Source organism: Eublepharis macularius, chromosome 5, assembly GCF_028583425.1.
Source record: "Eublepharis macularius isolate TG4126 chromosome 5, MPM_Emac_v1.0, whole genome shotgun sequence".
NCBI lineage: Eukaryota > Metazoa > Chordata > Lepidosauria > Squamata > Eublepharidae > Eublepharis > Eublepharis macularius.
The window spans coordinates 58,974,553-58,992,988 of record NC_072794.1 but is presented as its reverse complement, the minus strand read 5'-3'; the positions used below and the strand labels follow the sequence as shown (position 1 = coordinate 58,992,988).

The window sequence follows — 18,436 nt, the reverse complement described above, 5'->3', positions numbered from 1 at the left end:
ACTGTTCTTTTTATATATATACAAAGTGTACTCCTGACATCTAACTTATGCCATAAAACCTCCCTAGGATGCTTATGCTTAGGGCAGAATGAGGGAAGCGCCAATCGCTGGTTAATGTGATAAGGTGAGAGTACCTTTGGAATGAAATAATCAGTTCTAAGAACCACCGATTCTTTGTGGAAGGTTCAAAGCTCCTTTTGTATGGAAAGTGCCCCTTAACTTTGACACCCTCCTTGCCGAGGTAATAGCAACTAGGAAGGCTACTTTCTATGACATACGTTTTAGGTCTATAGATAGTAAAGGCTCAAAAGGTGTTTTTGTGAGGGCCTGCAAAACCCTGGACAGACTCCATGCTGGGAATCTGTGTTGCACTGGGGGTGCTAGTTGTACCATTCCTTTTATGTAATGTCTGATGTACTTGTCAGATGCTAGGTTACCAAATCCCCTGGTGCTAAGTACAGCGGCAATAGTCGCCACCCATCTCTTTAGCGTATTAGGTCTTGCACCTTTTTTTCAACCCTTATGTAGAAAAATAATTATATCCTGTCTAGACAGGTTCCATGGGTTCTTATTCTGACTAGCAGCCCAAGTACAGAAGGCTGCCCATGTGTAGTTGTATATTTTTCTAGTGGCTGGTCATCTGGCCTGAAACATTATGTCTGTGATTTCTCTAGTTAAACCTTCTAATTCTAGTTTATTCTGTTCACGCTCCATACCGTCAATTTTATCCAGGAAGAGTCTGGACTCTGGATGATAAACTGAGCCCTGGGATAGTAGATTGTGTCTGATCAGAAGCCTCCATGGTTTCATGATTGATACCTGTATCAGTTCAGAACATGGTTAACAGATTGATGTCTGCTTTTTCCTGTCTTATCTTGGCCAACATTCTGGTAATGATCAGTAATGGGAGAAAGGCATAAAGTTGGCCCTTTGGCCAGGTCTGGTAGATGTCATCTATTCCTTCTTCCTCCATACTGTTGAACCTGGACAGGAACCTTGATACTTGCTTTTCTGGGCTGATGTGAACAGGTCCGTCACTGGTGTCTTGTAACATTCTGGTCGTTCAGAGACCACTCTGCCTGGTCCACATCTTGCTGGCTCAACCAGTTGGCCCACGTGTTTAACGTTCCTTGAATATGTTGAGCCCTTAGACCCCATAGATGTTTCTCTGCCCATTTGAAAATCTAGATTGCTTCCTACTGCAGAGGAAGAGCTCTTGTTCCCCCTTGACGGTTTACGTGCGCTTTTGCCGTTATGTTGTCCGCCCTTAACAGCACAAACTTCCTTTGAATCTGTTTTTGAAAGGCTAGTAATGCCAATTTTATTGCTCTGAGCTCCAACCAGTTTATACTGTTCTGTCTCTCTGTTGGGGACCACTTCCCTTGAACTACCTTGCCTAGGCAGTGGGCTTTCATCCCTTAAGGCTGGCATCTGTTGTCATTATGATTTGTTGGGTCTGGCAAAAGGGAATTCCCTGTGCTAGATAGGTCAGTTATGTCCATCATTTTAGAGAGTTCTTTAACGCAGTAGTCAGCACTATGATTCGGTATCTTTTATCCTTTATGTCCCTTTGATAAGAGATTAGGGTCCACTGTAGTGTTCTTGCATGGAATTCTGCCCATGTCACTAAGTTTATCGTTGATAGGAACAGACCCAAAAGTTGTGTTAGTGTCATCACATCTGTTCTGTTTTGACATAGTAAGATCTTTATTAAGTATTTTATTTTTGTCTGCCTTTCCAATGGCAGGTAAACCTTTGCTATTAATGTGTCTATCTTGGCTCCCAGATATATTGTGCTCTGTGATGGCAGCATCTGACGCTTTTCAGTGTTTATCAGAAACCCACGGTCTTGAAGAAAGCGAACTACTGTCTGCGTGTGTGAGCTGCTCCTCTCCCTGTCCAGTGCCCGTATTAGGATATTGTCTAAATAGGAGTACGTGTGTATCCCGTTGTCTCAAGGCTGCCACAAAGGTAATTAGCACCTTTGTAAATACCCTTGGTGATGAGGACAGACCGAAGAGGAGAGCCTTGTACTGACAGTGTTGTTCCCTGAAGGTAAACAGAAGATACTTCCTGGATGATGGGTGAACGAGAATGTGCAGGTAGGCATCCTTGAGGTCCAAGGACATTAGGAAGACTCCCTATTGTAGCGACTGTAAAATGGATTGCAGGGATTCTATTTGGAATTTTTGTTGCGTCATCCAGATACTGAGGTCTTTTAAATTTAATATAGCCCTCCCCTGATTTCTTGGGGACTCTAAAGAGCATAAAATATGCCCCTTGGAAATATTGTTGGAGGCGGATAGGCTCTATAGCTCCAATGTCTACCAGGTGTTGGATTATCTTTTGCATCAAGTTTGCTTTGTTGATATCTTGGATACAGGTGATGAAATGAAGTAGTGTGGGGGAAGTATTGTAAATTGAATCTTGTATCTGACTTCCACCATGGATAAGACCCATTGATCTGTGGTGGTCTTTTCCCATTTGTTGGCAAAGAGTGAAAGTCGTCTCCCAATCCTGGAGTCATGCGGAGAGGTTTTGGTTTAGCAGATTTCTGTCCCAGTGTTTTGCATTCAGGAAGTGCCTCCTTTGGAATCTAGACTGGTAATTGAACTGTTGTCCAGTTCTCAATTCCCTGTTATTTCTGGCTCTGTTTGGTGGCCTATAGGGATGAAAGGACTGAAAAGATTTAGCTTTATAGTCCTTCTTCTTATTAGAAGACATAGATGGCATAGCTTTTCTTTTCTCTTTCGTTTCAACCAGGAATTTGTCACATGCTCTTTCTCTGAAGAGCAGTCAGCCTGAATATTTCTGTGGAGAGGTTAGGGGTAAGCTACAAGAGCCAAATTACACAAGGAGGAGCACATGAAGGGAGTCGCAATGTTAGCTGGGAAGGTGAGTTTTAAAAGAGATCAGAAGGCTTTGTCAATTTCCCCTCTCTACAGAGCCAGGAAGATAGCTGCTCAGAAGGTTTGTTTATTTCTTCTTTACCTTTTAAAAGGGGAGTGAAAGCGAGAGAGCCTTCTGGAGGCAAAGAGGAAATTAACAGCCCCTCTGAGCAGCATCTCCCTGGCTCTACAGAGAAGGGAAATTAACAAAGGCTTTCGATCTCTTAAAATTCAGCTTCCCAGCTAACATTGTGACTCCCTTCACATGCTCCTCCTCGTGTAATTCAGCTCTTGTAGCTTGGCTCTTAGATAAGGTGTCTACCTTCCAGTGTTTTAGCCAGAGGTTTCTCCTTACAACCACATTTGCTGCTTGAGCTCTGGCACAAAACTGGATGCTGTACAGAGAGGCATTCGAAGCAAACTTGGCGGCTCTTTTGATCTTTAGCAGAAACCTTTTTAGAGTGAAAGAATCTGGTTCAGGTTGCTGTAGTAGGTCATCTATCCAGATTACTACTTCACAAGTGAAACTGGACAGAACCACCAAAGCTCTTCTTGCCAATGAAGCTGCCTCGTGTGAATTTTTGAGGACCGACGTGTTCTTTTTGTCTACTGGGTCCTTTAATATATTATTTCTGTCCACTGTGCTCAAGTGTCGTGCCACTACAGGAGCGTCGACCAGGGGAACTTTATGATCCTCCATGATTCCATCAGGTAAGGTGTAAAACCTCTATGCAGAGTAGACCTATTGCCTGGTACGGACAGTTCTGAACATATGACTTTGTCGAAGCTCTCAGGAAAGTGGCAGCCTATCATCTTTTTGGTTGAATTCTTAAACCCCCTAGAATCCGGGGTGGGCAGGGCAGAGGCTACTTGTGTTTCCCCTTGGGTGGGGTAATTTAAAATGGTTACCACCTTTTTAAACAGCCTCTGCAAAAATTCTGGTTGGAATGGCCTGGCAAAATTATCCTTCATGTCTGATTCCGCCTCCGACCACTCTCTGTCCTCATCATATATCACGATAGCTGAGGGATTAATGGATATGATGTCCTTGGAGTCCTGTCTTAGAGAGTGAGAGCTCTCTGTCTGAGCGCACCTGCAAACCTTTGCAGGGTGAGGAGAGGATGGAGACCTAGTTCTCTCTGATCTGGTCTTCTTAGCATTTTTATTCATCAGTAATGGTGCTTTGAAACGTTTACGTCTGGGCTGCACTCTTTCAGGAGACAAAGAGGTAAAAGCATCTGAATACTCCGCAATGGTGGATAGAGAGGGGTTACGTGCTCAGAGGTTATTTTGTAGTCTCTGAATATTTGCCCGTTGGTGATCTCCTGCCCCCTACTCTCTCCTGATTAGACCCAGTTCTCCCTTCGACTTCAGGGTGATAAGGGTTTATGCTAAGACCCGCAACATGTGAGGGATTTATCCAAGCTGATTTCCAAGCTTGCATCATCAACTCCATAGGAAGCGGTCCATAAAGGGCAGGAAAAAATGGCGCGCCTGTCATATTTGCCACTCCCATTGTAGCCGGCGCCCCTGGAATGGCCGTTTGAGCTTGCCAAAAGGGGAGGAAGTTTACCAGAAAGGACCCAGTTCTGGGGTCTTGACCTGCCAGGAAGGGGCCAAGGGGAGCTTGAGCCATCAGAGAGGATATCAACTCACTACTGATGTGGCTGATAATGCCTGGTGTGAAGGAACTTTCGCTTGGCCTGGCAGCCTCTGACTTGCCTTTTTCTTATCCCATCAATGCCTCTGGTCATGTTGCTGTTGTTGGCAAGGGCAAGATAGATCTGATCAAGAATTGAGGCCTGTGAAACTCCTGATCAGTCAGCTGGGTCTTTTTGGGGAGGGGAATACTTTCCATCACAGGCTGGCCGGACAAATGGATAACTTCTTCCCATGTTTTGTTCTCTAAGTAGTTAGAGCTAGGCTCTAACATCCTCCTGGAGCGGCAGGGCTACTCAAACTGGAGGAATCCCCTCGCTCTGTCCCTAGAAGGCATACACAAATTTGCATAGCCCTGTCTGGAGCAAGAGGAGACATGACCTAACCAATTTAGATGCCTTCTCCCACTGAAAGAGAAAGATATTATTTACTTTCACACACTTTGGTGTAGTGGTTAAGAGCACCAAATGTTCAGCTCTAATCTGGTGAACCAGGTTTGATTCTCCACTCCTCTGCTTGAAGCCAGCTGGGTGACTTTGGGTCACTCACAGCTCTTCAGAGCTCTCTCAGCCCCACTTACCTCACAGGATGATTGTTGGGAGGATAATAATAACACATCTTGTAAACCACTCAGAGCAGGCATTACAAATTGTCCTGAATGGCGGTATATAAAACGAATGTTGTAACTGTTATTATTATTAATGAATGGTCAAAGAGATCAAAATCTGTCCATAAAATGAAGCTGTTATTTCTATTTAGCTATTGGCTTTAGTCACAAGGATTAATGGATACCATTGTTATTTTGAAACAACAGTCTCCTAGTCAACCCCTCACCTTTTCCTTAATTTTGGAAATTAAGTTTTCCACAGCAGCTTCCAAATGTTCAGCTCTTTGTTTCTGAACACTAGCTGCTTTTATCAGTGCAGCCTTCCTCTCCTTTCTTCTTTCCTTTTCAGCAAAAATCTGCTGTTTCTGTTCTCCAACCTGTTGCTTCCATTCATTAATTTTCTTTTCTATAACCTGCAAAAGAATTAAGACAATAAATTTATACATTCTGAAGGGAAGGCTGTAAACAGAGGCCTCTTATTTACCCCATACTGGGTTAACCAGACCAAAAGAAGCAGTTGCTCAAACTTGATCCAGTGAAAATGTAAGATGTTTCACATCTTTCTCAATTACTTCACCAAGGCAACTTAAATTTACAGCTAAAGTTGTCTCTTGAATGGTTTGAGGGACTTATCCAGAGTCTATTTAGTACTGAAACATAACCCGACACAGCAGGTCAACCAGGGCTTCAACAAGACAAGTTAAGGTCATCATCTCTGCAGCTGAAATATGATCCTATATCTAGGAAAATTCCACTCACTCTTTATCTTCACATGTAACTGATTAATTATGACTCATTCTAGCAGCTTCTATGGACAAATGAGACCAAAGGGTTAACATAAGGTTACTAGAGGAGGTTCATGCAGCTCCCAGATCTATCAGCATAGCTCAGTTGAAGCACAAGAATGGCACAGAAATGCTGAATTGTTACACTTGTGCCAAGGAACTTTTACAACAGCAACACTGTAATGAATCAGTGAGGATTAATGTCCTGTAACAGTCCCAGGATTACAGTATCGCCTACATGGACATGAACAATATTGATTATGACAGTGATATCCCAAAACAGAAGCCAGTTAACATAATGGTTTTCCACATGGAGAATAGGATGATCTCCCCTCCCCCTCCCCCCAAAGGAAAAGAAACACTACTAACAATAATGCTGTGGGATAGCCAAGCTGAGGATCTACTTGCTTTAATGAAGCATATTTGGTAAATGTAATTATTTGCATGTCAGCTTTAAGCAATAAAGCAAATGTGGGGGAGGGGGAATGAGGATGGAGAAATAAGTATAACAATTCAATACTTCTTTCTTTTGTATCATGGTTTATAATATGTATTATTTGAAAAACAAATAATAAGAGAGACATAGTAATTGTAAAAAAAGATATTGAAAAAAATCTATAACATAGTTATATAAATCAAGGATAACTATAAATAACAGAATATATAATCTACAAAATATTTTCCCTCCATCTCCTTATTTACTTATATTAGAATATATTATATTAAATTGCAAATTTGATAACTAATTGTCTTGATAATTGTTCTTAGTTTTTCTCAATTTTCAGCTACATAATAAAAAAACTACTTTTTTCTGAAATTCTAGGATTAGTCTACTGTGTATATAGTAAGTTAAATTTACCATTGACATATATTCATATAGTTCATTTGTCCATCCTATCAAATCTGGACAAGATTCTGCCTTCCATTTTGTTACTACTCTTGCTGCTGTCACAATATATTTTAAAAGTTTGGTATGTGTTTTTGTCATATTACTTGGGGAAATATTTAATAACATATTTTTGGGTCCAACACAAAGTGACTCTTCAATATCTTCTGCATCTCTTCATGTGCTTTAAATTGCTTTATATACTGCCCTTCAGGACAATTTAGCACCCACTCAGAGCGGTAAACAAAGTATGTTATTATTATCTCTACCACAATCACCCTGTGAGGTGGGTGGGGCTGAGAGAGCTCCTAGAAGCTGTGACTGACCCAAATTCACCCAACTGGCTTCAAGAGGAAGAGGGGAGAATCAAACCCAGTTCTCCAGATTACAGTTCTGACACTCAACCACTACACCAAATTAGTTCTCTATCCATTCATCATATATTCAAAATTTACATAATCTGTTTTGTTATTATAATAAGAAACATTATTATAACAGGTATCTATTGGTGATGTCAATGGAGAAGTTGGCAGACTTAATCTATTTCTACATTGAAACCATATTCTTAATAGTCTATCCCTCAAATTATGGGTCCCATCTTGTCTCTGAATAGGTTTTAATGATTTCTTGATCCATAAATAATTTGGTGCCAAGTATCTCCAGTTTTACAGTTCTTCTGTTTGGACTAATGATCCATTCTGATATCCAAACGTGCAGCCCATTGATGATATTGTTTAATATTTGGTACCGCCAACACACTTCTATTTTGTTCCCATCCTGTAATATTTTAAATCTTTCTTCTTTTGCGCAGAGGTTGGCTGTACAGAGCAATGTACAGAGCAGATGGACATTGTTGGCACATGAGGGCATATATCACATTGGAGGATGAGCAGTTGTAAGAGCCAGAGACAGTGTAGTTGATGCCATTGGGTCCTGTAATTGTATTTCCTGGGTAGATATGAGGGCAGAGCTGGCATCTGGGTTTGTTGCAGGGTCTGGTACCTGTGTTGGTGACTCTGCTAGCCGATTCATGGTTGTAAGTAACTAAACTACAAGTAACTTAACTACACTTAACTGAATCGGCTAGCAGAATTTGACTCTGTCAGGCTTGGATTGAATAGAGACTATGAATGGTTATCTCATTATCAGAAACAACTGATTTCATTATCAGAAACAAACTGATCCCATTATCAGAACCTACTGATTGCATCTACTCCCCCTCCCCTCTCCCCCTATATATCTGACCAGTTTCTTCTTACCCTCCATGCATCTGAAGAAGAGAACTGTGATTCTCGAAAGCTTACGCTACAGTAAAGTTGGTTAGTCTTAAAGGTGCTACTGGACTCTTTTCTATTTTTGCTACTACAGACTAACACGGCTAACTCCTCTGGATCAATATTTCCAATGCCATAATAAACAGAAGTGGTAATATTGCTGACCCCGCCCCACCCCCAGTTGTTCCTTTTGCTATTTCAATTTTCTCATTTGGGGAACAGCATGCTGATCAGTATAAATGCTTTGCATCCAGTTTAAAAACTCAGTTCCACAATTCATGTTTTGCAATACTTACACTTTTTTTGAGTTAACATGATTACCAACAACCCAGTCTAGTGCAGACCTGCACAGGCAACATCCATGTAAGTTAGCTTGCCAGAAATTTGGGGAATTGAATGTTTTTGCTGCCTACCTCGGACTATCAAATAAGCACCTGGAAAGCTACAATACATGGCTGGTGGGAAATGTTCAATTTGGTGACTCAGAAAAAAAGGCGTTAACTAAAAAAGTTTGTATTTGCTGATAAAAGGTAATAATTCTCAAGCAGAAAATATGGCTGTTATTCCATTTACTATCACAAGATGTCACCCTCATAACACTACAATACCGGCATGTGGGATTCGACCCAAAAGTATACTAATATGAACAGACTCCAAGCACCTACTTCTATTAGATTTTTTAGCTTTCCTTATGAGAAACACCAATTAACAACTTCATTGACCTGAGGAAATCATTTAAAGACCATGCAACAAAAAGCTTTAATTTGAAGTTGACCTGAATTTTTGTTCTCAGTTGGTTATTCTCTGCCTCCTTTTTCTCTATTTGGCATTGCAGGTGATTTTGTACTACTTGTACCAATTCTGCCTGATGTGATGCTTTTAGTACATCAGCCTAAAATATAAAGAAAGAAGAAAGCACAAAATAAACTGTAAAATCTACACGGCTGGATCTAAAATGAGCATTCCTTTTTTTTTTTTGAAAATGTTTTTATTTTTAATATCTAAAACAGAAACCTACAAAAAAACTACAAAAGTACTAGGAAAGGGGAAAAAGGGAAAGAAGAAAGAAAAGGGGAAGGAGGGCTGGAAAAGGGGGGGTTACATACAAACAATAAACACTACACTACAATGTTTTCCCTTCATACTGCCATAGTTAAAAATTTAAACCTTCATAAAGTAATGATGGAGTGGTTGACCTTGCAAAATACAAAATACAACCCATATTAAATTTTCTTCTTCCCCCCCCTGGGCCTCGGACGCAGTTCTCTCTGAGCAGCTACAGCCACCGCGCCCACCCAAAAAAAAATGAGCATTCCTATTCTGCAACTTGTTTGATGTTACAAGGATACAGCAGCTGAAATTCAAGTTACCCATTTGAACGTAACACTTAACTTACTTTCTCTTGTTGAAGTTGAGTAGAAAGCTCTAAAATTAACCTCTCTTTTTGAAGAATTTCATTTTTAAGATCCTTCAAAGAAAAAAAATCAAACAATTTTTCAAAAGAAAAATTAAAGGGCATATGTAAATATACATGAACAGAATAGGATTTTTTTTTTTTACAATGTATACCTAGTTCAGATGTTGACAAGCACACGAACAGCCAACACATATATAATAAAACTTGGAAAGCATACTTAAGAATACAAGCCTGTACTCAGTTTTCAGGATCTTTAGAATCTCTCAAAAGCAGTTGTAGAAAGCTGAGATCAAGTTAATTGTAGGTGGGCCTCAGTATTACATTTAGGAGGAGGAAGAGGGCAAAATTCCATCAGAGCAGTGCTGACAGAAGAGCAAAGAGAGGATGATTTCACTTCCGTCATAGAGTATCCTCCCCATTCCAGTCCAGTGACCCATTCCAAAATTAGGAAGGATTACCAGGGGGCAGGTGGAATCCAGTCGCACCTACAGATCACTGGATCTAAGCCCTTAGTACACAAGCTCTTCCTTGCATCTCAAATTCCTATAGTCTAAAACAAGAATGGATGTATTTGCTGTGCTTTGGAAATTTTAAGAACTCAGCCTAGTGGTATTTTGATGTAGAAGTTGATGCATGTACCAGGTACCACATATTGTCACAGCTTGATCTTAACTTTGCAGTTTTCTGTAATTAGCTGTAAATATTTGTATGTAACTGTAAAGATGGCAATAAATAAATATTCTCTTGAGATTCCTTATAAAGAATTTTCTCCTCTCTGTTGGGTCTTTTCTCCCCTTTGTATCACGCTGGTTCACTGAATTTACCTTAGTATTATGGTAGGCAGGCACAGACCAGTAGCCCTACTCTTCCTCCTTTAATAACAACTCTTATTTATATCTTTGACGAGACCCTTCTTTGTACAGACAACTTTAATACAATATAACTGGAATCCCAAGAAAGTCCAAGAATATGACTAGTCTCAAAAACCATGTGGGGGGTGGGGCAGGGGGAGCATCACAAGGCCCTACTTAGAGGATTAAAGCAAATAAAAAACTTGCAAGAAAACGGAACTTACTATAGCTTCACTTTCACTTTCAGTTAACTTCTGTGTTAAGTCTTCAACCTGTTTACTGGTTAACTACAAAATCAGAAATGTGACAAATCTAATTGAATATCACTTAACATTGTACACAATGTAATAAATAAACATACGTTCTATGACATTAATACTCCCCATTAAATGTTCTAAATAAGCATACTATTGATTTATTGTTATAGGCAAAGAGAAAAAAATTCTCCCTTCTTCCTTGACAAATGCCAATTAAATATCAAAAATGAAGTCTTCTTAGTGCACAGACCTCATGAACAAGGGAAGACCAACCATGGTCATCCTGTTAACAGATTTTTTTTTCAGTAACGGCTTCCTTAATTTTTGTTTAATCTACAGAATGGCACGTCTTTTCTATACGTTATTTTTGCTAAAATGATAACAGCAGCAGGAAGTAAGATCCAATATCCACTTAGAACATTCCTACTTCCTACTTCTTGCTGCAGCTTACTTTATTCCCTGAAATTTTGCTTCTAGGAAACAGTGACTCTCAGGAACAGCACGATAGGGAAAGTGAAAGTCTGCACTGGGGGGGGGGGGAGGCCTTATGCTAGTGGAAAATAGGGTTAAACCAAGGGTCTTTAGGAGCTGGACTCTGAACATTACACAGTGTAAGAATACAAAAGAGTTATCGCTTTTTTCTAGAAGTTTAATAATGCCTATTAAACAAATTCACAAGTACAAGAGTTGCAACACAGTGTGTCAAGTGCTAGGCCAGACTTCCTTCCGATGCTCCAGCCCACTGATAGACACAGTATCTGCATGACTTTTGTCTATGGATCTGTCTTTGGAGAATCCTCCCCAGGGATTCTGAAGGTGGAGGTGGGAGGGTTCCAGCTTGCTGCTTCCCACAGCAGCCTGGAGCCCTTCTTGGCAATCAGGGCCACTACAGAAAAAAATGCCTTTGCCTGTTCTGCTCAATTATTTGCCATATGTATTTGTGAGGAAGGCCTGCAGTCTGCCACTAAGAGAAGGAAGCTAGAGCTCTCATATGCAAGACAATCTATTTATAAGCTTTCACAGCATAGGACAGTGGAGAGGGGGGGAAAGAAACAGGGGAACAAATTTTGAGTTTTCACTTGATCCAAAAAGAAGCAGGCTAGTTCATACACTAGCCTCTTACACTATTCTGTGGGTGTTCTTTTTTGACTAGAAGTAGAATATTCAAAGAATCAGCGTTATTCAGTGCTATTCTTGGTCATGGTTTCTTTTATCACATTTTTATTCTGCCCTTCCTCTAAGGAGCTCAGGGCATTTGTATATAGTTTCCCTTTCCTCCATGTCACCCTCACAAGCAGCCTGTGAGTTAGGTTACATGGGAAGATAACGAATAGCTCAAGGTCAATCAGAAAGTTTCACAAGGAACAGAGATTTCTGTGCGTCCTCTTACTTCTTTTTCCTTGCTTGTTTTAAGGAGCTGACGTAACCATCCCTTCATATTTTTGAGAGCCTGTAACTCCTCTACCAGTAAATCCGCTTGCATAGAAATCTTTATCATATCTGATGCAGAAACATAACAACCCTGACAAAATATTAAGTTACAGTTAAATCATTTTGCATGCACCATTATTCACCAAGTCAGTGACACTTTTAAAGCTAAAACATTTTGAAACCAAACTCTATAAGTCACATAAATATACAGAAATGCAAATCACGTATGAATTTTTTTGCTACAATGAAGCACACAGTTTGGGCAATGTCATATATAAAGTTAAAGATACCCAGCAGGCTTTTCTTAATGGCTTTTTCCATCTGGGGTGGAATACAGCATGTTTCTGCCTTATTGTGGAACTTTTGCTCTAACTTAAAGGAGAAATTGTGCTATGGGTGCAAGCAGAGCCTCCGTGTGAAAGCCCTGCCCACAGTCAATTGGGGTGGGGCAGGAAACACCGAGCTAAGTTCAGTTTTTTCCTTCAGCTCTTTAACAGGGCTTTTATTCTTTAACAGCTACAGGATCGCTCACCTGTAAGCTGCCTCTCAGCTGTTGGGGTGGAAGGGGAACTGCTAGGTTGTAGGACGGCTTGGCAAGATCCTCGTGACTCAGCACTTTTCAACAATGTGAGGGGAGAAAGCAGGGCGGAGTGGAGCAAGCAGGGAGCGGTGAGGGGAGAGACATGTGTAAATTCTGTCTTGGCCTGCCTATAACCCACTTCCTGCTCTTTCAGCTGTGGGACAAAATTTCATGCCCCCAACAGGAACAGCCTGTATCAGGGCACTACTTCTGGTGAGGAATATTGCCCATAACATTTAGTTTATCCCAATCTAGTCATATTACATGACAGAGAAGGTACAGATAGACTGCATTTTCATGTAAGGGTATGTCTGGCAGCCTATTACCCTTCTTGGAAATTATCTCAGTGCAGTTTAATCAGGCTTGACATACATGTACACTAAAGGCAGCCTATAGCACTTGAGTCCCTATGTCATCCCACAAATCTAAGTGTACAACCAGCAAAATAACATTTTTATGTTCAAATAAACATAAACAAGAAGGGGATGCAGGGCTGGAGGTAGGATAGCTATTACACCCACACTGAAATGCACAGATCAAAAGACACAAAACACATCAGACATCATAACACAAAGCCATCATTTAAGTAAACATTTAGTTGTCTATCTGAATCCTGTCTTTCTAAGTAATGATAGTTTACTCACCTAAAACTATGACCTGAAAGTGGATTATTCATCACAGTTAATCTTAATTGTGTTTTGCATGACGTAAGTGAGGAATCCAGGCTTGCTGTTTCTCATACTACCTATGCTACAAAAATACCCTTAATTTAAAGCGAGGGAATGCTACAATTCTTCATCCTTACATGCACTAACCAAAAGAAACTTGATTCAGTGGTCTCAAGTCAGCCATGGTCTCAAGTCAGCCTAGCCCCCTGCACTCTTTTAAAACACCACTCTTTGCAGCTGCAGGGAAAGTGAGTCAAGTCTGGACCCAGTTAGTTTGAAATATTGTATAGTTTGGACCCATGTTTTGCCACTGGCAGAGTGAAAGGTAAACTCCAGCTGCAGAACATGGAATAAGGTAGCTAATTCTGGGATGAATCTTTTGAGTAAGTATGTAGTCAGGTTCTTATAATCTGAAGTAAAGAAGAGTTAATATGAAAAGCTAGGCAACTAAGGCGGCATGAACCAGTCATTGCTTTATGTACTGAGAGAGTTCAGCTTCTGGCATCTGCTATCACAATGATAAACAACATTTATGCAGCAAAGCTTTGCTCTTCCACTGGTGTTGCAATGACTGCTGGGATGGCAGCCAAGAGTTTGCATGGAAAGCTCATGAAAAGATGATGGTGACACAATCAAGATTTTCCAAGACAAACCAGGATTGATTGATCATTTGTGAGCTCAATCCTGGTTTCAACAATTAATTACAATTAAAATATGCCATGGCTTCATGCAATATCTCAACTAAGCCATTATTGAATAAACTGTGAAATGTTTTCCAGCAGTTGTATTAGCTGTGTGCATTGAAATAAGCTACTCATAAAGTTGCAAGAGGCAAGATTCTATAAATTATGTTTTGTAAGAAGAAATGTACCATTTTAAAGATTTAAAACTGAGAATACTGTATGCTTAATTGTATTCTTACCCATAGAAGACACATTAATTTAGTACATATAGGTGGAAGCTAAATTGCAGCTAAAGTCTACAATATCATACAAAGAAATATTAAGGATACAGTTTAAGATCTCGTATACTACAACACACGAGCATCTTTGCATTTAAACAGCTATCAATATTGACATTACATGTGTTTATTCAAGTTACATAATTCAACTTACTTTTGTAATTCTATCAAGAGCTTCTTTAAATGATGGCAAAAACATTTCAGCTGAGCCAATAGCCAGCTCTGCTTCTTGGAGCTTTTTCCGAAAAGTGGCTTTTTCATTAATAACTCCTTCCCACAACCTGTTGATAAAAAAGATACTTGAAGGGTTAATTATTCTTTCAGAATTTTATAATGGCTCTTTACTTTGAGCTGAGGAATATGAATATATGAAGCTGCCTCTAAACAGTCACACCTTTTCACCCAGTGTGGTCTACTCCAACTGGCAAGTTTCCCAGCATCTCATGTCTGCTACTCATCATCAATTGAAGATGTTGGGATGTGAAAATGGGAGTTTCTGCAAGCAAAGCACATGTTCTGCCACCACATTGGTTCAGTGTGTCTTGCATGAATAAATTCTAAGAATTTAAACTAAAGATGGGCACAAACCGATTCATGAACTAAAGTTCATCATGAACTGAGCCAGTTCGTGGTTTGTGAAACGACAGTTCATCAGAGCTCATTTCTGACAAACAGTGAAGTACTTTAGACTGGTTTGTTTCATTCGTTTTTCGGTTTGTCACTAGAGGTGTGCACTCCTTCGGGTTCTGAGCGGGGTGTTTAAACGCTTTGGTATGCTCTATAAAGATACAGAAATCTTTAAGGAGCACACCGAAGCTCAAAGCAGTGTTGTTTTCAAATGCCAGTGGCTTCTCAACTGACGGGAGGGGAATTCCCCCTTCTGTCAGCTGAAAAAAGCTTCTGAGTTTGAAAGCAGCAACATTTTTCTTGCCCAGTAAGTAAAGTATTGCTGCTTTCAAATGCCCCCCCCCCTTTTCAGCTGTCACCTGAAAAAAGCTGCCGGGGTTTGAAAGCAGCACCATTTTTCTTGTCCAGTCCCTTCTCCCTCTCCCCTCAGCTGAAAAAGCTACTGGGGTTTGAAAGCAGCACCATTTTTCTTGTGTGGCAAGAAAACTGTTGCTGCTTTCAAACGCTGGTAGCTGAGGGAAGGAGGAGGAAGTACTGGAAAAACTTCTGGCATTTCAAAGCAGCTTTTTCAGCTGATGGGAGCTGCTTTCAAAAGCCAGCAGCTTTTTTCAGTTGATGAGGGATTCCCGTCCCATCAGCTGAAAAGCGGCAGGGATTTGAAAGCAACACTTTTCTTGCCACTTTCAAGTGGCAAGGGAAGCATTGCTTTCAAATTTCCTACCCTGCTTTTTTCACTGAACCCCCTCCTCCCCCTCCCATCAGGTGAAAGAAGCGATGGGGCAGGAAGTTTGAAACTTTTGAAACATTAAGAAAAGTGCTGTGGCTGCCAGCCCAGAAGTAATGGACCATGAACTGAATGAACCAGTTTGTGAACTGGACAAATTCATGGTGTTTCATGGCTTTTCACAAACCACCATTTTCCCGGTTTGTTCCCATCTCTAATTTAGACCACACTGTCACTTAGACAGCTTCACATATTAGAAATATCTGGCACAAAATATGCTTGTGAATATAGTGGATAGAAAGGAACACATATAGTGCTCATGAACATTTTTCATACGCCAGGTTATGCCAGCATGGAATACAGAGTATCAGCTAGGTTGATGGAGACCCAGGCTCAAATTCCCACTCGACCACAAAGCTCAATAGGTGATCCTGGGCCAATAACTCTCTCTCAGCCTAACCTACCACACAAGGCTGTTGTGTAGATAAAATGGAAGAGATAAATTGCATGCTTCTCCTTGTTTGTGTACCTCTCTTTTTTTAAAAAAAAATTAAGATCAATTTAAAAGTTAAACTGTCTTTTAAAATAGTTCCAATGCCTTGAGATAAATGAACACTATTATTCATGGCTATGCATATTAACAAAACACAAATCATTCAAGAGCAAAATGCCAACTAGTTTATGCTAATTTTCCCCTCCCCCATCCCTCAAAACTTCAGGCATACCATTTTGTTTCACTTTCACTCATGCTTTCTTCTAGAGAGTTATCCTGAGACTTCCCTTTAAGGCACGGTAATAGCTCTTTCATTTTGGTCCTGTGTTGATTTACAAGTGTGTTGTATGAACTCCAGTTCTCCTTCAAAGGTTCTTTCTCTATGCATTCTGGAAGCTTATAAAATATTGAATTCATTAACTTTTTATTCTCCCTCAGAATCCTTATAAGCAGACTCTGCATCAAAATTATGCAATTCAAAATTGCAAAGCTACACTTCACAGGTTCTCATATTTTCATCCTTTTCATCTTTCTCTACAGATACAGTCTTTAAGTTTTTCAGCAATTATGTACTCTTAATCGGCTTTTTTTACTAGCTAAGTACCTAGGAGAAGTTGACTGATGACTTAAATACTAGTACCTATTACGTTTGCTTCATATATCACACAGTCAAAGCGGGGGGAGGGGATAGAAGAGAATCTGGACACTGTAATTACATTTATAAAACATTCAAACAGCAATTTTAGTAACTTAATTTGAATTGCTTGAATCACTGGCTTGTAAGTAATTTACAGACTTCCTTAACCTTTTTCTATGCGACCTTTTTTTTTATGGTGTTGCATTGGCACAAACCTTGATACACACCCTCACATACGGTTAGTATAACAACTCGTTGGATTACATCAAATCAGTGGTTTCCAAACTTTGTACATTCAGGAAACCTTTCTACATCAATCTATCCAACAAGAAATTTCTGAGTATCAGTCATGGAAACCCAGAGCACTGCAGACACACCCTAGGGTTTATGTAGGGTGCAGAGCAGACGAGGTGTAAGCAGGGCCCCTGGACTAACCAAGGGGCTAATTTGCCACCTGGCATGGAGGCTGGAAGGAGCTGGGTGTACCCCCTTCTTCCCTCCTTTTTCCTGCCAGTCATCCTTGTGCTGCAGCAGTTTGCAGGAAGCCTCTGAGGTAGGCTTCTCCAGCTGCATTCTGGATTCTGGGCTAGTTCCTGTGGCTGCAGTTATGTGCCTAACCACAGGCTGGGGAGTGGGGCTGCCCGGGCAGGCCAGAGGGAGGAAGTTTTACTTCTGGTCCGCCAAGTGTCTTCACACCAAGGATCATGAGGCAGTTTTGAATATATAATACTTTTTTCTCTTCCTCTCTCTGATAGTTGCAGACAGCAACACTTGGCTTTTAATTTTTAATTTTAGTATAACTATTATTGGATTTATTTACTCCTGGATGTGTGTGGCTTATCACAATAATACATTGACCACTGAGGAAGGCCTTTTAGGGGCTGAAACGCCTATGGTCCATTTGTTTTTAGGTAGCCCATCAAGTTTCTATGAGATACTATTTATTTGGATGTAATTGTTATTGGTCACTGGGCAATCCATCTTTGTGTATGAAATACACAATTGCGTATGCAGTCTGATATTCAGACTTATCTTTTAAAAAATTTATTTGTTGTTTTTATGTACACTGTATAATAAATATATGTAGCTTTGTTATACTTTTGTAGTGCTAGCTTGACCCTCTCATCCCTACTCACTTCTCTGGGTTGAGTCCCCCCCACTACCACTTTTTTCCTTCATTTCTAGCAAATGGGTGTAGAACAGTCTGTTGGTTTTCTGGTTGCTTCGTTGTCACAACTTTTGGTGGATGGTTTGGGGCATTGGGTTGGATCTATTTGGGGGGTGACAAGGCCTATGTGCTGTCTCACCCCATTTTGGAGGTCCCCTTAAGAGATCTTGGAAGAAGCCTTTCAGGGAAGTGCCCAGCTCAGGGCCACTGTTCAGCTTCATTTCCAAATAGCAGGGAATCTACAAAATGGCTTGTGCCCAGGTGGGATCATATTGCCTGCCATCTCCCAGTGGTCTCCCAGCAGCCAGGTTGCGGGGGGAGGTCATCGGACAGCAGGCAGATAGTCTAATGCTTGGATGTTCCAATAGTTGTAATCAAGAAAGGTGTGTCCACGTTTCATTCCAGCCATGTGTGGTAGTGAGTGATTTTGTTATCCTTTGCCTTCTGCCTGGCTCCTTGCCCCTGGGACTGCAACTGGGGATACACCTTGGTGTGCATTCAAATGGCACACTGCAGCCAAAAA

General features: G+C 40.6%; 1 protein-coding gene across 2 annotated transcripts in view; it reads right to left on the bottom strand.

Moving 5' to 3' along the window:
• ODF2L (outer dense fiber of sperm tails 2 like) overlaps positions 1-18,436 on the bottom strand; it is a 44,171-nt gene that overhangs the window by 19,323 nt on the left and 6,412 nt on the right. For both annotated transcript variants that reach the window (XM_054979221.1, XM_054979222.1), the window contains exons 2-8: positions 16,341-16,504; positions 14,419-14,545; positions 12,015-12,146; positions 10,592-10,654; positions 9,496-9,567; positions 8,875-8,991; positions 5,382-5,567 (exon numbers count right to left, since the gene is read on the bottom strand). In XM_054979221.1, the coding sequence (XP_054835196.1) occupies positions 5,382-5,567; positions 8,875-8,991; positions 9,496-9,567; positions 10,592-10,654; positions 12,015-12,146; positions 14,419-14,545; positions 16,341-16,504 (861 nt within the window). The remainder of the gene's footprint in view (positions 1-5,381; positions 5,568-8,874; positions 8,992-9,495; positions 9,568-10,591; positions 10,655-12,014; positions 12,147-14,418; positions 14,546-16,340; positions 16,505-18,436) is intronic.